This window comes from Drosophila rhopaloa, unplaced genomic scaffold (genome assembly GCF_018152115.1).
Source record: "Drosophila rhopaloa isolate 14029-0021.01 unplaced genomic scaffold, ASM1815211v1 contig_3, whole genome shotgun sequence".
NCBI classification, from domain to species: domain Eukaryota; kingdom Metazoa; phylum Arthropoda; class Insecta; order Diptera; family Drosophilidae; genus Drosophila; species Drosophila rhopaloa.
The window spans coordinates 9945040-9970363 of record NW_025335123.1 but is presented as its reverse complement, the minus strand read 5'-3'; the positions used below and the strand labels follow the sequence as shown (position 1 = coordinate 9970363).

At 48.9% G+C, this 25324-nt stretch overlaps 4 protein-coding genes across 4 annotated transcripts; 3 read left to right on the top strand and 1 right to left on the bottom strand.

The window, feature by feature from the left end:
• The first annotated feature begins 12147 nt into the window (after window positions 1–12147).
• Window positions 12148–14478, top strand: LOC108049916 (zinc metalloproteinase nas-14). Its single transcript, XM_017131317.2, has 4 exons — window positions 12148–12325; window positions 12889–13062; window positions 13115–13551; window positions 14299–14478. Exons 1-4 carry the CDS (start codon window positions 12148–12150, stop codon window positions 14476–14478), a joined length of 969 nt encoding a protein of 322 aa, XP_016986806.1.
• Window positions 13648–17201, bottom strand: LOC108049915 (serine/threonine-protein kinase fused). Its single transcript, XM_017131316.1, has 4 exons — window positions 17000–17201; window positions 15571–16934; window positions 14930–15504; window positions 13648–14872 (listed from the first exon to the last, which is right to left on the bottom strand). The coding sequence occupies exons 1-4, from the start codon at window positions 17108–17110 to the stop codon at window positions 14511–14513; spliced, it is 2412 nt and encodes an 803-aa protein (XP_016986805.1). The 5' UTR covers window positions 17111–17201; the 3' UTR covers window positions 13648–14510.
• A 558-nt stretch (window positions 17202–17759) lies between these two features.
• LOC108049917 (C-mannosyltransferase dpy-19 homolog) lies at window positions 17760–21577 on the top strand. Its single transcript, XM_017131318.1, has 7 exons — window positions 17760–17955; window positions 18052–18313; window positions 18383–18704; window positions 18766–20208; window positions 20269–20462; window positions 20571–20696; window positions 20822–21577. Exons 1-7 carry the CDS (start codon window positions 17910–17912, stop codon window positions 21024–21026), a joined length of 2598 nt encoding a protein of 865 aa, XP_016986807.1. The 5' UTR covers window positions 17760–17909; the 3' UTR covers window positions 21027–21577.
• Window positions 21578–22645: 1068 nt separating this feature from the next.
• LOC108049938 (inhibitor of growth protein 3) lies at window positions 22646–25133 on the top strand. Its single transcript, XM_017131345.2, has 2 exons — window positions 22646–22848; window positions 22928–25133. Exons 1-2 carry the CDS (start codon window positions 22749–22751, stop codon window positions 24898–24900), a joined length of 2073 nt encoding a protein of 690 aa, XP_016986834.1. The 5' UTR covers window positions 22646–22748; the 3' UTR covers window positions 24901–25133.
• The last annotated feature ends 191 nt before the right edge of the window (window positions 25134–25324 follow it).

Here is a 25324-nt window from a genome sequence, read left to right as displayed (position 1 = left end):
GAAGCGTGCCAAAAATATCTAAGCGCCGTGCCCGAAATAGAAGCCACTTGATTTGCCCCGTTCGTTGATCCGTCCGGTCCGGAGATGAAGTCCGGTCCGGTCTGTGCGAGAGTTGACTCAACCAACGACCAATGAGAAGGCAATGAACGCGGACGAAAAGCGGAAGCGCTCTTGGCTAGAACAGCTGGCCGAACAGCTGACCCAGGAGCGGTTTTTGATGGTGAGTGGGGGGGGAGTAGGGGGCGTAGGAGGCGGAGTGCTCTGGGGGCGACGCCGCTCTAGGTTCCTGGTTGCATATTTGGCTTACTGAAAGCGGGGCCAACGGCAGCCAACAGGCAGCGGCGCAGCGATAAACTTCAAAAACTTTGCCGGTCAACGAACCCGCATCTGTATTCAAGCCAGGCCAAGACAAACCCAGTCCGCTGCCTCTGTCGGCGTCGCCGCTAAAGTCGAAGTTAAAGTCTCTGCCGAAGTCGAAGCCACAGCCTCTGCCTCCGTTTCCGTCTCCGTCTCAGTCGGCGTCCAAGTGGTTTTGCCAATCGAATCGCCATGGCCGAGGCTGCGGGAACTTCTAATCAGCTGCTCGGCGACTGAGCTCTCAGCTGGCAAGCAGCAACAACAATTAGAAAGCCAAGAGCCATCACCATCGCCATCACCATCACCATCACCATCACCATCGCCATCCAACGTCATCATCCGCCAACTCTCGCTTCTTCACTTTTTAGTGGGTCTCGGGCTCGGGGTTTCCAGCCCCACCAAATACAGATACATTTACAGAGACAGATACAGATACAGATACAGATACCGATACATATACCTTTACCGATACAGATACAGATACTTTGAATATGAAAGCAATTCGAATGCCCTCAGCTTTGGGTCATTGGAATTGGAGCATAGGACTGGCATATATAAGAGCATATATATCATTAATATCGCAGCAGCAAAGCCAATGGCTTACTTAGAATCCCCCATCAGCTGGCCGACAAAAACGAAAGCTCTAAAGTTCAAAAACCCCAAGCAGCCAAGATTCTTTGTGGCACAATAAAGGTTGATGGCTGTAGATTTCTGATTGCCGGCCACTCCACTCGGAGGCATTTCACTTGGCGAGAGCGAGAAAGTTTCGGCCCGATCGGAGTCGGAATTGGTATTGGAATTGGAATTGGAATTGGAATTGGACTCGGAATTGGAATCCGAATCGGAATCGTAATCGAGTGTATGTGCACTTGGCCAAGACAAATTATAATGATACGACAGACGAATGGGGTCTCGGCATCGGACATCGGCATCCATGCCCATCCGAGCGGAACTGGAGCTCAACCAGATCGAGATCTCGGGGCTGTGCATCCTGGGCAGGAAGTGGCGGATCTGTCGACCGGACTGGGGTGCTGGCCAAACGGGTCGGGCAATCTCTGCCAGGCTTTTCGGGTACTTTCAAAATCGCACTCAACTACGAGTAAGAGGGTGGACGTGGACTAGGAGTCACTGACCGCTGCCTCGCAAAACTGAAGGAGTTCTTATAGATTTCACACCATTTCATACAGGTTTTCAGTTTTATTTTGAAGTTCCTAGTGCAATTTCTCCCATTATTTATAACCCTTAATGCTGATTACTTACACTAAAGCTCTCAAGTTATGGGACTTGCCAACGACTAGCTGTTTTTTAAATGAACTATTACCAATATTATTAGCAACCAAGCAATATTATAACTTATTTAATTTATTTGCAACAAAAATTATACACCTAACTAACATATATTATTAGGACAGGAGGCTAAAGATTTATTTTAAGTTTACACTTATTTAATATTTTCTATGTTCTTTCTTACTTATGAACAAATAAATTAAAGTTTTCATTTATAATACAAAGAATTCTAAACTTAAATATATAAAATTCAATAGAACTTGCTATACAATAATCTTAGTTTGTACAAATAACTTAAATATTTGTGCTGTCTCCTAAGAAATTGAAAAGTATTTAAAGAGTGAGCTGAAAATAAAATGCTTTTTGTGTGGTTTTGAAACTCAGGCACTGGGCTCAATCCAGCAAAACGTTCAGTGCATCTCTTGTCCATATTATTCGATTCGGACCGTACTCTACATATGCTCCATGCTCCAGTGCACCCACATGCACCCCATCTGCTTCCCTTAGCATATCACTTATACGCACCGCTGGCGCACTGGGAGCTGCAGTCGGATTCTGGTTGGGATCGGATATGCCAGCTATATATTCTGATTCTCCGGGCGGTAGTGGTGCTGGTGGTGATGGTGGTGGTGCTGGTGGTGCAGCAGCTTGCTTGACAAGAACTGCATTTCGCTTTACACCTCAACTGCAGCCAGCAACAATGTACACATGGTAAACATACTATACATACTACACATACCGGGCATGTCGCTCTATCTGTGTGTGTGTTTACCTGTTTTAAAAGACACTTTTTTAGTTTATTGAACTTTTGTGCACTTTGAGCGTCACCTCGCACCGCACCCCCCCACCTCCGCCTCCACCTCCCCCTCAGCCGACTTCCACTTCCCAACAACGCTCGTGCGTTGGCGGTGGGGCGAGCGATGAGCGAGCGGACTGCTCCGATCCGATCCGCTCCGCTCCAGCTTCTGGTCTGGCGGTCCGTCGAGGGAGGGGTGGGGGAGGGGGAGGGCTCTCCACTATTGCGCATGCCTAGCCTCGTTCGCCGATCATTTTCATACCGCGATGGCCTTCAAAACGATAATTCAAGCGCTTAATTTTTATCCACGCTCTTTGCAAAGTTTGTTCAACTTGCTGCGCTCCATTGGATGGACTTCTGTCTTGAAAAGCGACTGTGGCTGGGATCGGGATAGTGTGCAGTGGTGGTAGCACTTCCTTTTTATGTAGCACACCTCGGGTCCCTTTTTTTAGCATTCTTCAATGCTACAAATACAAAGAATGCAGTCAAAGCGGAAATCTCAATATGTAGGGCTTACGATGTTTTTTATAGAGTTTTATAGAATTCCCTTAAGAAACCAAAATATTGTTAAATACCTACATCTTTTATCAAATATTAGCACAAGCAACATGTTCAATCTTTCCCGAGCATAAACAGTTGATGATTCTTATTTTAATCATTTTTATTTAGTAGCTATAGCAATTAAGATTTCGTTTAATAAGCTGCCCACGTACCTGCAGAAAACCTTGTATAATTGATGAGCTTAAATAATCTAAGACTACAGTATTAATAACATAATTTGAAAAGTTCTCAACCGTTTTTTTTTTTAAGTTCAAAATAAGCTGTATAGAGATGAGATAAAGATTATTTTTGCATTTTGAATTTTCCTGAAAACTATTTAATTAAAAGAATTCTTTTAGTGAAAAAAATGCATTATGATTAAGTGGTAACACACAGTACCGTTCATTTTTTTTTAGTAAATTAAAAAAAAATGAATTTAATGGCCGAATGCAGAATTCGTATTAAATATTCCCTGGCCATTCAATATAAGAGCGCCAAAACTTGAAACGATTATTTAATTTAATTTTAATTGGAGAAAGTGCAAAGCCCCCCATACATAAAGAAAATAAAAATAAAATGATAAAAGCACACGCACACAGAAACTAAAATTAAGTCGGCTGAACACAAAAAATTAAAAACCCAACCAAACCAAACCAAAGCAAACAATAAACCGACGCATACAAAAACAAAAATGCTTAATCACTTCAAATTACAAACGCATTCGATGACAAATTATGAATGTTGACAACGCTCCGAGCCCTGGCCCAAGCCCAATCCGAAGCCCAAGCCCAAACTTAAACTTAAGTCCATGACAACGGCAAACAACAGCAAACAATCGGAGTGTCCAACCAGTTTTGATTTAAAAACGAAAATAAATAAAATTAATGACCGCAATGGCAACGAAATGCAAATAAAATACAAAGGCAAACCAATCCAATCCAAAACCAAACCAAACTCAAGACCAAAGTCGAACAAAAATTTCTACTTATGCAAAGTGGAAATATTGCCTAAAGAGCCACCGGGGGCGACCCTAAAAGCATGTCACAATCCGTCCAAAGCACTTCATTAGCCACCCCGATCTGGGAATACCCTGTATGTGAATGGGCCCTGTGTCAACTTGGCTATAGAACCAATTCGAATAATAGTGGTAAAACAATTGAAAAGGAAATACTTAAGCTGAGCAATCCCATCTCAGGGGTAACTTCCAGCTGACAAACCTTCCGGTTATTCGCATATGCCCCATTCACTTTTAAGGTAGCGAGCACAGGCGCATTCAAGCGCCAGTTACATTAATTTTCGAATGATTTTTTCATCGATATTTTATATCTTTGGTAGGCATTTGTATTATGCAAAACATGGAAAACACTGAATTTCAAATTGACCAACTATAAAATAAGTTAAGCTGCGGCCGTTGATCTGGGCCTCATCTCTAACTGGCTATCTGTGGCTAATGGTTTGCCACTGGGGGTGTGTGTTGGACGACATTGGACAATACTACTCATATGCGACTATCAAATTAATTTCATGCGCATTGTGCTTGTGCATAAAGGGCCAAGACCTAAGCGGCCCGTATCGAATCGTATCGGATTGGATTGGATCGGATCGGATCAACTTGGGCTTTACGTAAGGCCCTTGAACGTGCAGCGATCGTTAACTTAAAAAAGCGGTGAAATTTTTTCTACTCTCCTTCGTTGAGTGTGCGTGTTTCTCTTTGTTTTATTCGACTGTAACGACACTTGAGTGTCTGTTATAGACCCACATAAGTCACATAACCACCGGGACTGACCCACCCGGCTGAGACTGGAGGCCCACTGCGGTTGCAGCATCAATCCGAAGAGCGCTTCCCTATCCAAAAGTCTCGATCGTTGCCCTCTTTTCAGGGGATTGTACTTGGTCAGCTCTTTTTTTGGGCTTTTGTAGTGTCACCCTGTTCCGGTGTCGTCTTACCCCCAGTCCCCTCGCCCTTCCCCTGGTCACGTGGCGGGAGGGGGGGGGTTGACGTTGTATAACCTTTCTTATCGGACTGACAAAAGGGCTTACGTTAACCCACTCTCACGCTGCGCACCTCAAATATTTGCTCTGAACATTTTGACCGACTTTTCGGCAAGAGAGATAGAGATACAGATACAGAGATATAGATATAGGTAAAGATACAGCCACAAAGAGGTACTCCTCGTGATAACGATCACCGGCAAACATGGAATTCCACAAGGGCGCCAGGCGCACTCCACTTGCTGCCCACTCCCACTCCCACTCCCACAAATAATGAGATGACCACGATGGAGAAAGTCTCGTGCGCCGCGTAGAGCGATAATCGCAACGAGAATGAGAATGGAAATGATGAATGGCGCCCAGCTGAGAACCCCGGCAAGGGTTCAATAAACTGTGTGTGCCAGAGTTGGCCAAAAAGCCGAAAAATAAGAAAAATACACAGCGTCGACTGCGGCGCCATGGAGCAAACTTGCAACGTTTTGTGAAAGCCATGCAAAACCAGGCGAAAAAAGCCAACCCAAAAGGCGAAAAACCAAACCGAACTGGTAAGTGCGTTTGCATTGCACTCTGGCCATATGACATCGTCCCCAGTTCCCAGTGCGATTACACTGCCCCCTTGCCGCCTTTGCCGCCTTTGCCGCCTTGCCCCACCGCCTCCGAATCGCAGGCTCTTTCATACCATCACCCCCCTCCCCGCCACTGTCTCTGCCACCGCCACCGCCGCTGCCCCTGCCTCTCCCTCTGACGACGCCTCAGCCAACATCTCTGCCGACGTCTGCGCGACTGCGTTCGTTGACTTAACGCACTACTAACTCAGTGCCACAGTCACCGACTTTTGAAATGTGTGTTGTAAACACAGACACAGACACAGATACACGCACAGATACAGATACGCCGGCACAGGTAGAGCCACAGATACAGATATAGATACAGATACATATACAGATACAGATACAGACACAGGTACAGATACAGAGATACAGGTAGAGCTACGAGTGTGTGTTCATTTTTGTTCACCATTATTTATGCTAATGATCTTATTCACGTTATTGCCTTCGTTTTGGCCCCGTCTTCCTCCTCCGCCTCTTTGGTTGCCACACCGTCCAAATCCAACCAGATGCAGAGATTTGCCCAGATGGGCACAGGATCCAAAACCGAATCCGAATCCGAATCCGAATCCGATTCGATCTGATATGATCTGATCCGGGATATCCACACTTTCGATGATGCCCCTCGGTTGGTAATGCGGATGCAGTATGCAAATCGCACACGGAAGAAGTCGCCGAGCAGCTGCCAAATTGTTGGCATGGAAGTGAAAGCATCTCCGAAAGTTGTTAAATATGAGATGTGCAGACTTAAGCCACTGGTTTCGGTTTTGGCCAAGAAGAAAGCTCATCTAGGCGGTGGGTTCTGCGAGAGGTCCTGGTAAGCGGAGAGCGAAGAGGTGTCCCCCGGAATGGTGTTCAGATTGGGATGGGACTTTATACATATATGGCTGACGCCTTCTGAAGGTAGGTCATGATGCTCGAGAAACACAAGGAAGAGAAATTTCGCAGCCCCCTCTTTCTCTCACACTCTCTCGCTTTTCTGGCTCTTCTCGCCTCTTCCCTCGGCTGCTGACTGTTTGTGTTGGCCAAACAAAAGCTGGCAAACAGAAAATTTTCAATCAAATCAAACAAATCCTCCTCTCCCGCCCCTCCCTGCCATAGCCACGCCCACCCGCATGGGAGAGGTGTTAGGGCGGTGGCATAAGTGCAAACAATTTGCCGCAGTTTTTAATGCAAATTGCTGGGAACTAAAAGCAAACACTGCGCCACTGCGTCGATTTTTGCATGGCTCGAAAAGAGAAGAAAGCCAGATAGGCCTATACAAATCAGGCCCAAACTGGCCAAAAAAAAAAGCCCCAAGAAGACGACAACGGTACATTTTTGGCCAAACAGCCGTAATACTACAGGCAAACAGACAAACGGACAACAGACAATCGACAACGCAGCTTGACAACTTTTTAATTGCCCTCAAAAAAAAGCGACTCCAAAACTCAAAAAAAAAAATGAAAAAGCGAGGCACTTTTAGAGGGGGCAGCGGAAGCGGATCGTAGACGGGGCCTCGGCGGCAGCGGCACCACCAACAGCCACACAACAACCACAACAACCATGCCAACAACCAGCAACAACACCAACCCATCTCTTCAGATAGGCCGTAAAAATTTCTTTCTGCCTTTGCCATAGCGTTGCGGCTGCAGATTCTGCGCGCAGCAGCAGCAGCAGTTCTTGTTTAATTTTAATGTTTCTTATTTCTTTTCACACTTTAGAAAGTTTGGTTATAAATTTGCTTTTAGGCAGCAGCTGACGGGGATCTTCGCTGAACCAATGAGAGTCTTTTATTTTTATTTTTTGGTTTCCTACTTCTACCTCAGCGAAAAGTGTCCTGAAAGTAAAAGTGATCCCCTGCAGAATGTTTGAATAACCATCTGGTTAAGCCCCCTTTAAAAGCATTTTTAAACAGGTGACAAACACTTGCAACTTTAATATTTCATTATATTTTTCTCGTATTTATAATGTTCAATTTCTCAAAAAAAGGTATTGCATTTCAATTAGTTTAAACCTTAAACGCCCTTTTCCTAAAATAAAAATAAATAAAATAAATTCCCATTATTATGTAAATATTCTAAACTACACGAAAACTACATACTTACTAACTTATTTATTACGTGGAAACTTAAACTTTGATCGTTCGCTTTAAGAAACGAAAATAGTTGTTTTTCATAGCCAAAAAACTACCGATTTTGTCAGATATTTATAATATTTTAATAAAACTATACTATGTATAATATTAATTTACAAAATGCAGTTAAAATGTATTTTCTGTATTACTTGTAAAAAAATTGGTAACCACAGAACGGCAAAACAAACGGCAAAGCCATTTGAAATAATAATTACTAAAATTTGTTAAAAAATTATATTTCAGGATATGTGTCTAGTGACAGCGCTGCCGCTGTCGACGTCTCAGTCGACGTCGCAGTCGCAGTCGCAGTCGACGCCGCCGTCGCAGTCGTGGCCCCGCTCGAGTTCAATGCACTTGATTTGGCATACATTTGGCATTCGGCTTGTTATCAGACATCAGACACAACTGACTGCAGTTGTAGTTGCAGTTGCCGCGATGCCAAGCTGGCCAGCTGCTCAGTTGGAGCCGCGTCTTATCAACGCCGCGGCGCGTTGCCGAATGGCTTGCTCCAATCGCGCGCCAAGTGATAACAGCGGCGGAATCGAGCGGCCGGCGGCTCAAACATGTTCGAGCGGAGTGGAGTGGCCAAAGCGCTCAAACCGCGACTGAAAAGAGAGTGATCCGACGGCAAAGAGTGGGCCAAAGAGAGCCACCAGCTGAGGATCGGTGGCGTATGCGCAATGTGCTGTGCGGCATAAAGTGGCATAGAGTGGCTCAAAGTGGCACAAACCCTGGCCTTAAGCTCCGCCTGTTAGGTAAGCTGGACGGCCTGGACCTGCGCTTTCAATGGCAACATCGTGTGGCATGTGCCACATTTTCGGGGATTCGGCACAGGCGGATGTGATGGCTCCTGCAATGTATGCACGCAAAGTTCATTAACATTTGATGGAGGCGGCTATATGGCGATGGCGATGGGGATACCGGTACTCCACTGCAATGTTCTGCTTTCGCTCTGTCTCTAATTGCTGGCCCCCCAAGCCCCCTCCCCCACCTCCTTCAGAATCATCTCAAATTGCACATATTATAATTTCTCTGGGAGTAGAAAGTTGGTAATCAATCAGTTGCAAGATAACTTTCGCTCTGCTTGCAAATTGCTGCAACTTTTCTAGCAAGTTCGTTGCCTAAGTCTTTCGTTTCGCTTTGGACCACTTGAAAAATCTGAGGAAATCGTCTGAACTAAATGTTTCAATTCGATTGCGACAAGGGATGTGGATAATTGTGGATTACCTTAATCTACACTCGAAAAAAAAACAATCATTTACTCAAACGAAAAAAATATTAAATCTTAAATTACGAGTACATACGAATACATGATTGTACCAGGCAAATTAAAAAAAAAGAAATAAGATTGTAGATTATGAAACCAAACTGTTTACTTGCATCACTTGTGCTTGTATTTATTAAACTTGTTTTTAACATTATGTACGAATTATTTACATATTACAGTAATATGTAAGATTAACAATTGATAAACAAAATTGTGAAGAATAGTTTACTTGCTTTGAGATTTTTTTAAATATATTTTAAATTTTAGTTACGATTATGCCTAATTTTTAATTCTTCGATGTCGCTTAGTTACTACTTTGTTTAGATAATATCTAACTAACTTTGACAGTCAATGCTTACATATCTTTGCAGCTATAAAATAGTAAAAATATTTTCTTGAACATATCTTTCTTTTCACAGCTATGAATTTGATTAGAGTTAATAGTTTTCCGTTTTTAGGAGTAAGATAAGACTTATAGGCAGATAATGACTAAAATTCTTAAGTGGTAACTGGTAATTTTTTATTTGAGTTTGACATATAATGTAGCCATTCCGAAGAACTTTTTAAATGTCTATTTACACAAACCTTAAACCAAAGAATGGCAAGTCACTCAGCAAATATTACTAAGTACATCGCGGTGGCCTATAAAGAATTCAAGTTGGAACTGAAAGTATTTGCACACAATTTTAATTCGAAGTCGGCAATACTTGATTATGCGTTTTTACATAAGTATCTACGTATCCACAGGTAGGTGATGAGCAGCCGCTGAGCTCAGCCCTTTAGGCCATGAGCGAGGTCGGGGAGTCCCCAAAAGTGGCCGGTAAATAAAGTCTCATTAATCAGGCTCCTCTGGATGACCGAATTTGGCTGGCTGATACTTTCGCCCAATGCGTTTGGGGCCGTTGTGCAAAGCACCACAAAAATCCGAAGCCAATTTCACCAATTAAACTAATGTCGAGCTGGCGATAGAAATTTCTTGGAAAAGTCCACCAGTCTAATCCAGTCCAGTCCAGTCCGTCACTTGGCTACTCGGCTACTCACTCGACCAAATGTCGCTAACGCAAAATGGGAAGCGATGCAGTCGGAAAAGCACACAAAAAGCCAGCCAAAAGGCGGCATCAGCCAAAAATGCGCAAAACGAAACCGCCGGCAAAACACACAAAATACAAACCACAGACCACTGCACGCCAAACAAACAGAAAACAGAAAACAGCAAGCAACAAACAACAAACAACAAGCTACAAACTACAAAATACAAAATACAACATACAAAACAAGGCAGTCAGTCGTGAATTTTTGCCGGCGTGGCTGCCACTACTGGCCCACTGGCGCTGTGGCACGTTCGCGTTGTTGCTGCACATTTGTGACCATGAACGTGAAAAATCAGCAAAGTGAAAAATAATTGATTCCGGAAGGAAACTGCCGCAACTGGTTTCGGTTTTGTATTTGGATTTGTTTTGGTGAGTTGCTGTGGCGGTTTTTGCGCGTTTTTGGTGCCGTAACAGGGGAAGAAGTTGTGGAAAGCCAAATCGCTTCGGCGACGGGTGAAATCCGAACACATTTCTGGTCTTTTCAGCAGGGAGCCCTTCGGTTCCACTCGAGATTGCCATTCCATGCCCCCGAAGCCTCGATTTGCCACGACAAGACGACAGTTCTGTGTCAGCAGCGGCCAAAAGGAAGTGGAGAAATCTGATCTCTGGAGAGGAACGGTGGAGCTCCTAGCCCGCATAGCTTGCCTCTTGATGGCTCCGCACACAAGGCCCGTTTCGGGGCCAGTGGCGCAGAAAGTGACTGCTGCCGTTGGCCAAAAGTGAAAAACGACAAACAAAAGGCCAAGAACAAAACCCAAACCCAAATCCAAGCCCACCATCCGATGCACTGCAGCGGCATTCTCAGCGCCATGCAGGAAGTCAATTACCGCCTGGAGCCAAAGACTCTGCATCTCCGCATCTCTGTGTCCATGTATCTTTGCATCTGCGGCCCCGGCAAACTGCAATTGCCGCTTGTCGCAAATTCACAATCTCTGCGCGCTTAACTTTCTCAATTTAAAATTGCATTTGAAACGATGCTGATGACGCGACTGCCAGTTAGCCAGCAAGCTAGCGATTTCCCTCGAATTTTCCGCTGTCGAGCTGGAAGTCGTTGCCATTTGCCGCCAGCCGCCAACTGCCAACCGCCTGCCGTTGACCGAAAAAAGTGTGTCAAGTTTTCGACAAAGATCAAGTACATCGCAGATAGTACGTCAAATGTGTTTTGCTGTCGTTGCCCCTGATTTTGTGCCCGGTGCCCGGAGTTGCTGCATCCGCTGATGCTGCTGCTGCTGTTGCTGCTGCTGCCGGCTAGGCATTTCCACTTGCCATGACCAAAATGTTCTCAAAATCCATTGCAATGTGGCTTAGATTTTGGTGCAATTTCGTAGTGAAAGTGCAGCGGCAGCAGCAGCAACACGAGCCGTCGCTCCACAACGAGTTAGAAAGAAATGTGTTGGTAATTGGTGAGCTAGAGCTGCCACAAGAAAGCCGCTGTGGATCTAGATTGCGGCTCACAGATTGACCAAAATGCCTGTTGGTGGGCTGGCGAATGAATCGCATTCTGATCTCGTGGGTGCCCCTGCGACCCACTCCCGCTCGCCGACCCACTGCCGAGTGACCCACTCATCCGGGTGTGGGTCAGAGAAAGGGAGAAGATGCCAGTGGTTGGCGTTCACTTTTGCCACCGACAGCAGATGCAGATGCCGATGCAGATGCAGATGCCAACTGTCATTGGCCATTGGCCATCAATCGACAGGCGGGGTCAAAGAACTCCCGGCTTTCCATCGCGGACGTGCGCCACGATGAGATCGCGTTAAGATAGGACAAAGACAAAGCCTGGACAGGAAGGGAAATGCCATCGACTGCGAGTGTGCTATTTTCATATGCGCACACCGTTGCCTCTGATAACCCAATATCCCAGTTAAATTTGAAATCAAAAGCCGTAAATGCCGAGGCGGGGGAATTTGAATGCGCGCCGAAAGAGAGAGCCGATAAATCCGTTATGTTATGCATAAATCCGGCGGCGTGGGCGTCAGTCGCGCTCAGTCAACGGTACTCACTCGTACTTTCAATTGGAATCGCCCCGCCTCAATTAGGCAGTCCCATATAAAAGCGTCGACGCGGCCCAGCCGGCGTTTCTTTTACCCAAAACAATGGCGAGGAGCGCGCTCATCGTTCCCGGTCTACTTTGGATCGCGGCCTTGGCCCAGGGCGCCACTTTGCAGCCGGAGTCGGGGTCACCACTCACGAGGAGGGGCCAACTGCGCGGACACCCCGTGCCGCCCACTCCGAGATGGGGCGCCAACATGCAGATGCTGCGCCGCCACAACAGTAGGTACCCACATGGAGCACCCAGCCAAACTCCACCCGAATGTCAAAAAAGTGGAATGGAAACACCCTTAAGTCCCCGGAAACCTCCTCAAAAGCGACAGAAGATCAATCTGAAAAATGTTTTCTAGGTTCTGTTCAAATGTACCCGTGACATGGACAAAACTCTAATATATTCGAGAGCATCGACTTACTTCGAAGTGTTTAAAAACCAATTATACCCTCTTCAGAGATTTTAGGAGGAGACCATTTTTATTTGTTTCATTTTTGGATCATTTACACAATATGTTTGAATTTCGATGTGTGTGATTTAGTTAGTTTTATGGTTTCGCTAAGCTAACAAGTTTGTATCCAAGTTTTTATAGCTGAAATATTATGAGGGCACTAAAGTAAACAAATATTGTTTTGTTTTTTTGGTTAAAAAAGAAATTGCAATGATGTAGAAGTTCCAATCAAGAAATAATATTATAAATCCGCAATACAGGGAAACTGTTGTTAAAACACTTTTAAACGACATAGCTGTATCATCCAAACTCCTACTTATACTCAACCCAACACCCTTCCAGGTCCCGCCTTCAATTTCTGGACGGAGGAGAGCGAGACGAACATCTGGGAGCACTGCGGCCTCTTCGAGGGCGACATCATGCTGCACCGCGAGCTGCTCAGGAACGGGCTGCTCAACGAGCGGCTCACATGGCCAGAGGCCGCCGTGCCCTTCTACATAGACCCCCAGGATTTCAGTGAGTAGTCTTGTCCCGCCAGTTGTACCTATAATCCGCCCAATCCAAGCAGCCGCCAACCAGACCATGGTGATACTGAAGGCCTTCAAGGAGTACCACGACCGCACCTGCATCCGCTTCCGGCCGTACGAGCAGGGCGACAAGCACTGGCTGCTCATCAAGGGCAACTACTCCGGCTGCTGGTCGAGCGTCGGAAGGCGCTCCGGTGGCCAGGTGCTCAACCTGAACACGCCCAAGTGTGTCACCCATGGAGTGGTGGTCCACGAGCTGCTGCACGCGCTCGGCTTCTACCACCAGCAGAGCGCCACGGAGCGGGATGAGTACGTCAAGATCAACTGGGAGAACATCCTTGATGGGCATGCGCACAACTTCAACAAGTACGCCCGCACTCACATCACCAACTTTGGCGTGGAGTATGACTACCAGAGCGTCATGCACTACAGCTCTCGGGCGTTCAGCAAAAACGGCAAGGCCACCATCGAGCCCTTGGTGAGTATCTAATCCCAAAGGGTTCATAAATATACCTTGCATCTCGTAGTCCCAACTCTTAGAAGTTTTCAGTTGCCAAATAGGATACAAATCTCCTTAATAGAACATACATAAATTGAGCATTTATTGCTAATCGTTTACATTCAATAGTTATGATACTACTTATCCATTGAAGATATTTTATGAGCATTCAGTGAATTTGCCTATTATAGGCAACTTATCCTATACAACTTATTTACTCTAACATTAATATATTTTTACCGAAGAATTATTAATTCCTCTTCATCAATTTTACATCAACAATAATTGATATATCGATCCATTTGATAATGTGCATTTTAATTAAACTTATATATTATGGGGGGTCAATAAGATTTCTCAATCATTTAGAAAACAGTTCTCGGTTCATGAAACATTTAAATTTAACAGTTATATAGGCATATCTAAGACAGACAATGATCTGATTAAATTAATGATTCGATAATTTCTTAGAAAATAAGACAGCTATTTCGAACAATAAAAATCATTATTAGTTTCAGGTATGCCTATAATATTTGTACAAGCAAATTAATTACTTGTTTAGTTGGATGTATTCTTCAAAAAATGTTTACAGTTTAGTAGTTCCATAATTAGTGGTTAACAGAACATAAAACCCGTTTCTGTTGAAGGGCGGTGAGATTCTTTAGGAGATTTAATGGTTACTGATAGTTTAATGTCCTGCTGCTCATCCCTATCATTCGCTGCCAGGATCCGTACGCCTCGCTGGGCCAGAGACGCGGCCTCTCCGACAAGGATGTATCCAAGCTGAACGAGATGTACGAACAGGACTGCAGCGAGGACTACCTACTTAGCTTTGACCGCTTCGGAAACTACATCGACGAGCTGCTCGAATACTTCCAGGGCAACTTTCAGGATCTGCTCGGATAGAGACGCCTGAGGCCAATAAAAGAAAGTGCCGGCTAGGTAACGAAAAAAGTGAAGTGGCTGATCTCGTCGAGGGTCTGGGCGGCCTCTCCGCGAAGGGCCGGGTACGAGTGGTGCTCGGACAGCTGTTGCAGTGCAAATCGCAGCTCCCCGTTCCAAATGCGCTGAACTCCTCGCAGACTGAAGCGGGCCAGCAGACGCAGGAGCTGGCAGGCTCGTTGCCGTAACAGGTGGTGGCGGCTCTGCAGGAGCGAGGCGAAGTTTAGCCGCGTATTGAATACGATCCGCTCCACCAACTCGGCGTTTTCGGGCAGCTCGCGCAGCACACAGCCCATCAAGGCCAGCATGCAGCCAGCCAGGCGCACAGAGGCAGAGTCGGAGTCACAGTGTCTAAAGTCTGTCGCGGAATTGAAATGGTTAAGGGGCAGGCTCAGACTAAAAATTGAGCGCTTACCATGAGTGAGAAAGTTAAGGAAGAGATCGCTCGCCGCCAGAATGGCCACGGCATCGCAGAACTGGGTGAGGAACTGCTGCTGCAGGTGCACCAGATGGCAGACCAGTTCGTACAGACTGCAGGCCGTCTCAAGCTCCTCAACAGTTAGCTCCGGGATGCTTCGCAGCGTCCGGCTGAGCGAGCCCACCGTTAGTGGGGCCGAGGCGGCGGAGTCCGAGAGCTGCTTGTGCGACAGAAGCAGCTTGCAGGCGTACATGAGATTGGGCACCAGCTTGACGTCCACATACACGTTGCGGATCAGCTCCAGGTCGACGAGCAGCACGGGATCCACCAGCACAAAGGGCAGCGACAGTAGCTGGGCTACGCTCTTGAGCACCCGGGGAATGGCCTTGGAGTTGCGCAGCGGCGCCACAATGATGCTCACCAGGTTGTGCTGCTTCAGTGAGTCCAGTTCGCCGTCGAGCAGCTCCTGCACCGATCGGTTTAGGAAGGCCAGCCACTCATCGTTCTCGATGGGCGGACTCTGGGACTCATCGCAGCTGTCCCATCCTGGAAGCAGGCAGGGCGGTGTGTTGCTGTGATGAGAAATCGGAATAGTGAGTGCTATGGGGTCTAGGCAATGCTTTGCTAGGGCCACTCACTCGCTGCTCAGCTTCTCCTCGTTGGTTGAGTGCATTGAGTGCTTTAGTTGCTGGGTTTGTTGCTGCGGTGGCTGAGGATTGGGTTGAGAAGGGGGCTTCTTCTCCTGTGTCAGCTTCTCCTGGGTGAGAATCTCAGTGGTCTTGCGTTGCGCCTCCGTGTCGACGCTTTGACCCAAGCGCAGCGAGAAGTTGTCTAGATTCTGGCTGAGCTTCCGCTTCTCCAGATCCTTGCTTCGCGACTGCTTCACGGGAGGAACGACTTTTTGCTTGGCGACCACGCCTCGCAAGGAGGCCTGAAAGTCAAAGTTGTCGTTCATGTGATTGAGGATCATGTTCGAGTTGCCGCTCACGAAGCAGGTATGCGAGTTAACCAGTGGTTGGTGGACCACCGGCAATCCCCGCACACCGACACCGGCCAGATCCCTGAAAGAGGTGTCCGCGAACGGAACAACCACGCGTTGCATGTTGTCCTCCACATCTGTCTCCAGATGCTCTACATCGCTAGGCGCAATGGCGTTGATGCTGTCGCGGGAGGTGCTTATGTTCTCCTGACGCGCCTCGCCGAAGTTTAAAGCGGCAAGGGCTTCTTCCAGATCACCAGTCTCCTCTTTGTTTGAGGAAGGCTTAGCCAGCTTCACCTTGACCGCGGGATTTGTAAAGGGCGACTCTTTGGCCGCCTCCGCCTGCAGCTCGGCGATGAAGATGCGGCCCTCGATGAAGGGGTGGCACAACAGCTGCGTCCACGAAATACGCATGCCGGGATCCTTTTCGAGCAGACCCTGCAGGAAGGAGCGGCACTCGCTGGTTAGCGTGCTCGGCCACTTCACGTCTTCGTGCTTGATCATTTTGACCAGGTGGAGGATGGAGCTGGCGCAGAACGGCGGCTGCCCGGCCATGCTCTCGTAGGCGATGCAGCCGAGGGACCACATGTCCGCATGGTGGTCGTACGGCTGCTCCGCCAGCAGCTCCGGGGCCATGTACAGGGGCGTTCCCTTGATCGAGGTAAGCACGTGGGTGCCCAGCGTCATGTTGCGGGCCAGCCCGAAATCGCAGAGCTTGGCGTGCATGTTCTTGTCCAGCAGCACGTTCTGCGGCTTGAGGTCTCGGTGCAGGATGCGGTTGGAGTGCAGATAGTACAGGGCGGACACCAGGTGCCCGGTCACCCGGCGCGCTGGCTCCTCGCCCATGGCTCCGTTGTACGATAGGTAGCGGTGCAGGTCCATCAGCGCGAACTCGGTGACCACGTAGAGGTCCGTCTTCGACTCAAAGGACTCGATCATCTCGATGACGTGCGGGTGCTTTAGTCGGGCCTGGATGTCGCACTCCCTGCGCAGATTCTTAAGCTCCTTGGTGGCCCTTCCACGCTGCAGGACATGAAGAGTTCGTGTACTTGTTGCGTTTGCACTGCCCACCAGCAGTTAGCACTTACCTTGGAGATCACTTTGATGGCTACCACCTTGCTGTCGTCCTTGCGCGTCGCCTTGTAGACGCACCCGAAGGATCCCTGGCCCACCAGCGAGCTTACCGCGTAACGGTTCATGGTGATTCCGTGTTTTCTTCGGGGTTTTCCCTTTCCTTTACTGGAAATAATATTGTACCACAGTGCGACCGTAGCAGTCTGCGTCCAAAAATACCACTGCCAGGAAAATATACTTTAGTATTTAAGGACATGAAAATACTAGAAAAAGCTATTTCCTGATGAGAATACTTGTACGCCTTTGCCTGAAAAAAAACAAAGTAAATGAGTCCGTTTTTTCGTTTCCATGGTAGGTTTAAAGCTAGGTTTAGTCGTGGACGGAATTACGGAACCGTATTCCCAAAAATTCGATGCACCAATAAAACGCTTATCCCAACCCACGCCAGATAATAAAATGTCCTTTTTGAGTAAAAATCTTTGACAATTGGATAACCTACTAAAGTTCATTGATATGTTCGTTTTTAAAATAGTTACAAGAAAGATTTATTTTTGAAGGGTAAATATTGATGAGTTTGTTGTGAAATACTTTTTCTACTTTTATCTTTTCAGTTATAATATACAAAGAACTATATGAACTATAATGATTAATCTGGCGTAGGCATTAATACTGTGAAATTGTACCAAGGTACATTCATAAGTACCTAATATCAAATTTTCGCCAGTGTGACCGACTAGCCCGAATGTGTGTTTCGCCGGCGCGATACGTTGGCGCAGCACGGTCATGGTCAAAAACAGCTGATCGGTGTGTGTCTGTTTTTTTTTATTGTGCAAAGGGAGCAATAATCGTTGTGAAATAAATAATGGTTGCCACTTCAAACACAGCCACCCAGTGAGACGAGACCAGAACCGCAACGGCAGCACGATGCGCGAGCCCAATCTGTACGTGATCCTGTCGCACGCTCTAATCGGTGAGTGCAGCCGGCGGGCGCCTCTGCCACGCCTCTTCCGCCCTCGGGGGGAACCCAGTTTAATCAGGAATCCCCGATTGCACCTCTGATCCCCAGGCTCCGGCTTCTTCTTCCTGTACGTGCAGCATGTGCGCGTGATCTTCGAGACGCGCACTAACATCCAGCAGCTCAATCAGCTGGAACGGGAGGCGCTCCTGCGGCGCGAGGATGCGCTGTACTACGCCTTCTACAAGCGACTGGCCGACGGACCGGACTTCTGGCACGGCTATGAGCAGCTGAAGAACGTCACGGACATCGAGTATCCGCACAGCGTCAATGTGCTGCAGCGGTTCTACGTTCTGCCGGAGTTGGTCACGGCGTAAGTGGCTGGAGGAGGACTAGAGTCGAAGGCAGCCCATAACCCAACTACTCCCTCTCCCCCAAAAAGGTACTTCTTCCACGTGGTACGTGCCGGCTTCAATCCGATGGTACAGCCCATGCAGTTCTACCTGGAGTTCGTGTGGCTCATGGGCGGGGTGACCCTGCTGGTCCTCTATCTTTACGGGACGCTGCTCAGCGAGAACGTGTTCGGGGGGATATATGGCGTGATCTCGTACCTGATGTTCCACAGCTTCGTGGCCAAAATCTACGAGCGACCGCTGGCGCGGGAGAACTTTGCCTTTCCGTTTATATTTCTGCAGATGTTCTATCTATGCATCTGCATCGGTAGGATCATACATCGGCAGCGGCACACCTCGCGTCTGTTTATGGTAACCTCCCAGTTTGTAAAACGAACAAAGACCAATTAATGATAGCCCTTGCTTTTTGCAGATCTTCGCCATGTCGTTGTTCACCGCCTGCGCCCTGCTGTCCTGGCAGTTCTCCACCTTCATCTTCACCACCCAGATCGTGATCGTGATGACTTCCTGGAACGTGAGCGCCCTGCCCACGGGCCTGGCCAACGCCTTTGCGCTGGACTACTCGCTGTCGCACCTGCTTGGTCACGCTCTGGCCTTTGTGATGTCGCACGGCAACAGCCAGCTTCTCTTCACCTGGCAGCTGAGCGTCTCGCTGTCCCTGTTCTTAATCACGGTGGTGCGACAGCTGCGGCAGGTGCGCAGCCGGAGGCTAGGGCACGCCCACGATCCGCTGCAGGGCGACTACTTCTCGCTGAAGTTCATCCTGCTGGCGCAGCTCTTCGCGAGCAGCATGCAGGGCAAGCTGTTAGAGCTGCTCAACCGGGCGGGTGTGGTCAGTGTGCCTGATGGCGCTAACACGCACTACTGCGATTTGTGGGCCCACTGGGCCCTGCAGGTCAACGTGGGCTTCGTGGCCCACCTCTCCGCCTGCAACCCGCTGTACGCGCGCATCGCCTGGTCGGAACTATGGCAGCTGGTCAAGACGATGATCGTGAAGCCGTACTGCATGTACGGCGTGGTCATGCTAGCCATGTTCTTCCGCCGCTGGCGCAAGAGCGGCGCCCCGGTCAGCGCCGCCAGCGAGGAGCAGCGCGAGCGGGCCCGCAACTACGTGCTGGAGGACTTCCTTGAGGAGCACCGCGTCTCCATGGGCGACATGTCGAACCGGCAGACGGAGCAGCAACTGCAGCAGTGTTTCCGACTACTCGAGACCTGTGACCATGACTATGAACGGTACAAACGCGCCCAGGCCCGCTTGCGCCAGGAGCAACCGCCCGCCCGCGACGACTTCATGCAGGACATCCGGCGGCTGAGGGCCCAGATTCATCGGAACAGTGACAAGCAGCGGAAGGAGCGGGCACAGGGAACCAAAGAGGCGGCCGGTGACGGGGCTGACCAGCTGCCCGAGGAGGATAAGCACCCAGAACCGCAGGAGGAGGAGGAGGTGGAAAAAGATCATGGTGGCCCCGAAGACGAACCCGAGTCCACAGCAGATCCCACTGAAACTCTGCCGTCCAAGTCCCCCAGCCAGGAGGAGGGCGAGCCCTCCGCCGGCCCCAGCTCTAGCACCAGTGGCCAACGACGCCGGAAGCGCAGCACCTCCAGGCGCAGCTCCGTGGTGCCCACGGCCAACGCGCAGATCCTCAACCTGCACTACATGTACAGCTTCCTGCAAATGCTAGTCTTCACCGTCATCGGACTCGCCGTCCGCAAGCTCTTCTTCCTCAGCTTCACGCAGGGCTGCGTCATTGCGCCCACTATTTGCTCCAAGGTGTGGTATCACCGCCAGCGCAACATCTTCTGGTCCGTCTCGCTGGCCGTCTTCCTGCTCAGCATGTTCGATCCCGGCATGGTGGTAAGTTGGATTTCGCCTTATGTGCCACCCAAATGATTGTGTTTTGTGATCCCTGCAAAGAACATTCGCGAGGAGTACTTCCCCACGCGCTACACCCAGAGCGGCGACGACCTGGACAGTATGCTCGAGTGGATCAAGCTGAATACGGAGCGGGATGCGGTCTTTGCCGGCCCCGTGGAGATCATCGGCACCGTGCACCTGACCACCAAGCGACCCATAGTCAATCATGCGCACCTGGAGATGCGTCAAATGGCGTGAGTAGACCTGATAAGAACGAGATAGCTTATCGGCCAGCCCCTCCCGCTGTCCCGCTCTCTTTGGCGTCCATGTCCATTCACTTACGGACTCTTCCGCCTTTTCAGGGACCGCACGGAGCACGTGTACTCGGTCTACAGTCGCCAGCAATCGTCAGACATCTACAACCAGTGCGCCCAGCTGAAGATCCAGTACTTGATCATATCGCTGGACGAGTGCACCAACGAAGTGCGGTGAGTAGATCCAGACGAAGCCCTCGAGATGGGCACTCGAAGTGGCCAAGTAGCATCCATGTTTGGCCAGTGCTTGTCAGATAATTTTCATCCAATTAATGTCCACTTCTGCCTTTACATTGCAGCGATGATTGCGACCTACTGGCCATTTGGGATGACAAGCAGCCGGCGTACCAGAAGTACCCCCAATTCTGCCACGAGCTGCTCCACAAGAACGTGCCCAGTTTCCTGAAGGTGTACGCCAACGAGCACTACGGCATCATCAAGATGTTCTCGCAGAGCGTGCAGATCAACCTCAAGCACAACAAGATGCCCGAGATGTCCATATAGTAGTAGTAGTCGGAGGCGGGATGGTGGGATGGGGAGGAATCGACTGTGTTGTGTTGTACGTAGCTGTGTGACTAGGGATTAGCATCTTACGATGTCTGTGTATTATGATTACGTTTAGTATTGCTGTGGCTTGCTCGCGGGCACGACCACTCCTAGTTCCCCGTTCCCCGTTCCCGTTCCCGTTCCACCTGCAGATAGAAGATAGCAGGAGGCCCCTTCCGCTAGCTAGCAAACTGGATGCATTTAGCAGCTTGACTTGTTTCAGTTCCGCTCCGCGCCGTTGCGTTCAGACTTCGTTTGGATCATTCCCCGCGCCCCTCGCATTCGAATAAGTTAATCTAGCCGTATGGACCGACTCTAAACTCTAAATTCTAATTACTTTCGTTAAGTTTAAGCTAAGCTTTTTACATTTATGTAGTATATGACGTGTGGTCAGAAAAGTGGGTGGATGTGTATGTGTCCCCCGAAATCCACGATCCCAGACCCAAAAACGGGCAAATCGCATTTGCCAGGCAAAAAGTGAAATAAAATGATAAAGTTGAACAACCAGATGCATCGGTTGTGTTTTTTAACCCTTGCAGAGGAGGGCATTGTAACATATTATGGGTCACATAAGTTTGCAACGCAGTGAAGGAGACATTTCCGACCATTAAAGTATATATATTCTGGATCAGCATCACTGATAGGTTGATAAAGCCATTTCCGTCTGTTTCTATAACATTTGGGGGCTCAGTTAAAAACCTAGAGACTTGAAACTTTCGCAATCGTATTTTCATATGAGTACTTAAATAAAGTTTGATAACAGCGCAAATCGGGGTGTCTATATCTTATTTCTCGCTATTTTGGACTTAAATAATGTTTTTATAAATGACATTTGGATAACACTCGGTTTTTTTCGTAGAATTTTGGGTAAATCTTGCTGTTTTTTTCCCAATATGATGGTTTTAAATCATTTTAGATTTAGCGCTTCAGTTGACTATCAGCTATAGCTGACATATGTATTTTCGCGCAGTGCACGTTGTTATCAATTTTCAGTATGTCTGTAAGGGTATTAAAACTTCGGGTTGTCAAAATTTTCTCTCGTTTTCGTTTCTGTCTGAAAATTGTATTTAGAATAAGATTTATTAGATAATTATAAAAAGTAGACTTTTATTTTTCTATCGAAATATTATATATCAGTAATTTTCCGACTCAGACTCAGAAAATGTTTAACATTAAGAATGTTTAAGAACATTTTTTTATTTTTATGATTGCTTTATTATTTGTGATTTACTTGTTTGGGTTTTGTAAAGCTATAAGTATATTTTTTATATCGATTTTATTAATATAATATCGAATTTAATTTATGTCTTAGTGTGTCCATATATATGTTTCTCCTGAATTTGTCTTTCTTAATTATTTAAATGTTATATATTTGCTTATAGAAAGGTTTTGCTTTGTACCACTTACATAGTAGTGTTTTATTCTGAATTAGTGTTCCTTGGTGAAATGTTTTAATATTTTGTGTATTACCTATTATTGTTTTTTGAACAGCATTGTAACGAATTTTACATCACGGTACTTTGGAAAGCAGGATGGATTTTCAAACCTCCAATACGTGGTCACACTATTTTTTACGTTTACCAACACCAGACAAAAAAAGACTCATTTTCGCATTTATTAAATTTTTTGCAAATATTTTAAACTTTCCGCAATTAAAGCGGGCCAGTACACATTGCCAACATGCTTTACCTGGAGGACTACCTGGAGATGATAGAGCACCTGCCGCAGGAGCTGCGCGACCGCTTCACGGAGATGCGCGAACTGGATCTCGCAGTTCAGAGTGAGTGGTCCAAAACAATCAGGAATTCGGGGTTTATCCCCTGACCATCTCCCATTTACCATTCCACTCCGTCCGCCAGACAACATGGACTCCCTGGACAAGAAGACCCACCTGTTCTTTAAGCAGTGCAAGCGCGACGAGCTGCAGCACGAGTCCATGGACACGGAATTCCACAGCCTGCGCGGCGAGTACTTCAAGGTGATGGAGGACGCCGACGAGAAGGTGGCCATCGCCACGCAAATCCACGAGCTGGTCGAGCGCTACCTGCGCCGCCTGGACAGCGAGCTCTTCAAGTTCAAGTGCGAGCTGGAGGCGGACAACAACGGCATCACCGAAATCCTCGAGCGCCGCTCTCTGGAGCTGGATGGCAACTCGACGGCCGCCACCGCCCTGCTGCTGAGCATGAACCAGAAGGAGAACCGATACTTCGGCGCCAGTTCGGCCAATAGTCTGGTGAACAGCTCTGCGGCCCACAGTGCCTCCGGAGCCGACACGGGCTCCTCGGACCTTGCCCTGTTCAGCGGAGCCGCCGGCTCTGGCGGCGCCCTCTCCAGCATCGCCACGGCCCAGCTCAGCTCCAGCCAGCGACACCGCAAACTAGAGAAGCGTCGCGAGACCATCTGCACCGTGCCCGTCCAGGAGAAGCGCGCCAACCTCAACCACTCGCTGCCCGTGGTCGGTTCCGGCTCGACGGCTCCCTCGGCGGCCTCCTCCTCGCCCGCCACAGCGTCCGTAGCTTCCGCCGGCCTGGCCAGCGTCACATCCGCCCAATCGCAGGCCTCCAATCACATCGGCAGCATCGCCGCCACGCATCTCACCCTGCCCGTCACCGTGGGCGTAAGTGTGGGCGTGGGCGTGACCGGCGGCAGTAGCAACCTGGCCAACAACACCCTGACCGCCGGAACGAGCTCACTGGTGCGCCAACTGCCCACGAACCTGGCGCACAGCGTGCTGAGCAGCACAGGCGGAGCAGCTACGGCAGTGGCAGCGGGAGGAACCTCCACACCGGTGGTCACAGCAACCACCGGCCACAGCGGCCACTCGGCCGGCGGGGCCACAGTCACCTACAACCTGCAGCAGCTAGGCGGAGGAGCAGCCGCCTCCAGTGCCATTGCGGCGGCGGCCAGCCAGGCGATCGTGGCCACGCAGCAGATGCAGCAGGGTCGGCGGACGGCCAGTCTCAAGGCCAGCTACGAGGCCATCCACGGAACGGCAGGGACCACGGCGGAGTTCTGGTCGCAGGCGGGCCAGGGCGGTCTGCAGCAGTCGACGGGCGGATCGGTGACAGCGACTGCCGGCACTGCACTGGCCACCGGCGGCGCCAGCGGAGGCAACAGCGGATCGCATCACTCCCAGTCGCACCACAGCAGCCATGGACACGGGCATGGCCATGGGCATGGGCATGGCCACGGGCACGGGCACCACCACAGCAGCAGCGGCCACAGCGGCGGGCACAGCAGCCACCACCAGGAGAAGAAGCAGAAGAAGAAGCTGACCACTGCCTTGGCGCTGCCCTCTTCGCTGGCGGTCCAGCCGCTGGCCGGCTCCTCGTCCGGCAACTCGATTGGCTCGGTATCCTCGTCGATGAGCGTGGAGTCGAGGGACATGCTCTCCATGGTGGCGGTGGCGGCGGCGGCCTCAACGAATCTTTCGGCTGGTGGACTGACTCACGGCTCGCTGGCCATGGCCGGCGGCGGAGGAGGAGGAGGCAGCTTGACGGCGAGTGCTGCAGGCAGCGTTGCAGGCGGCGTGGCTGCCATGAGCCTGCCCACCACCACCACGATGACGCCCGGCTCCAGCCTGACCATCGGCGAGAACGGACTCGTGGTGGAGCAGACGAACGAGGGCGAATGGTCGTACGATCCCAACGAGCCCCGCTACTGCACGTGCAACCAGGTGAGCTACGGCGACATGGTGGCCTGCGACAACGACGCCTGCCCCTACGAGTGGTTCCACTACCCCTGTGTGGGCATCACGCAGCCGCCCAAGGGCAAGTGGTACTGCCCCAAGTGCACCGCCTCCATGCGGCGACGGGGCAACCGCAAGAACTGAGGACCACTTCGCCAGCGGCAGGTGGTAGCTGTCTTCATCCGGCTCCTGGGATTATGTTGGTTAGTTGGTTAGTCCTGGCCGAACCAAAATTGTATTCGTTCGTAACCATAATAATTAAGGGTTCCGACTTAAAATAGAAAAGAAAAATATTCTGCAATAAAGAAATTAATTAATAAATCATTAAGGTCTGGTTTCTCCAGTGCCATTATCCGCAAAATACAAAATCGACCAAATATTTTTTCTTAAGTTATTTTGCTTTTGGGGATTGGTGTGATAAGGGATATTTAAATAAATAAAGCAATTAATGGTATTTTCTCGAATCCGCGTCTGCTAAAGCTACTAGGATTACAAATCAACTTTAGTTGGTCCTAAAGTGATGATTTTTTTGTTTTTTTTTTTAAATTAAGAGGCAAATACTTCGAAA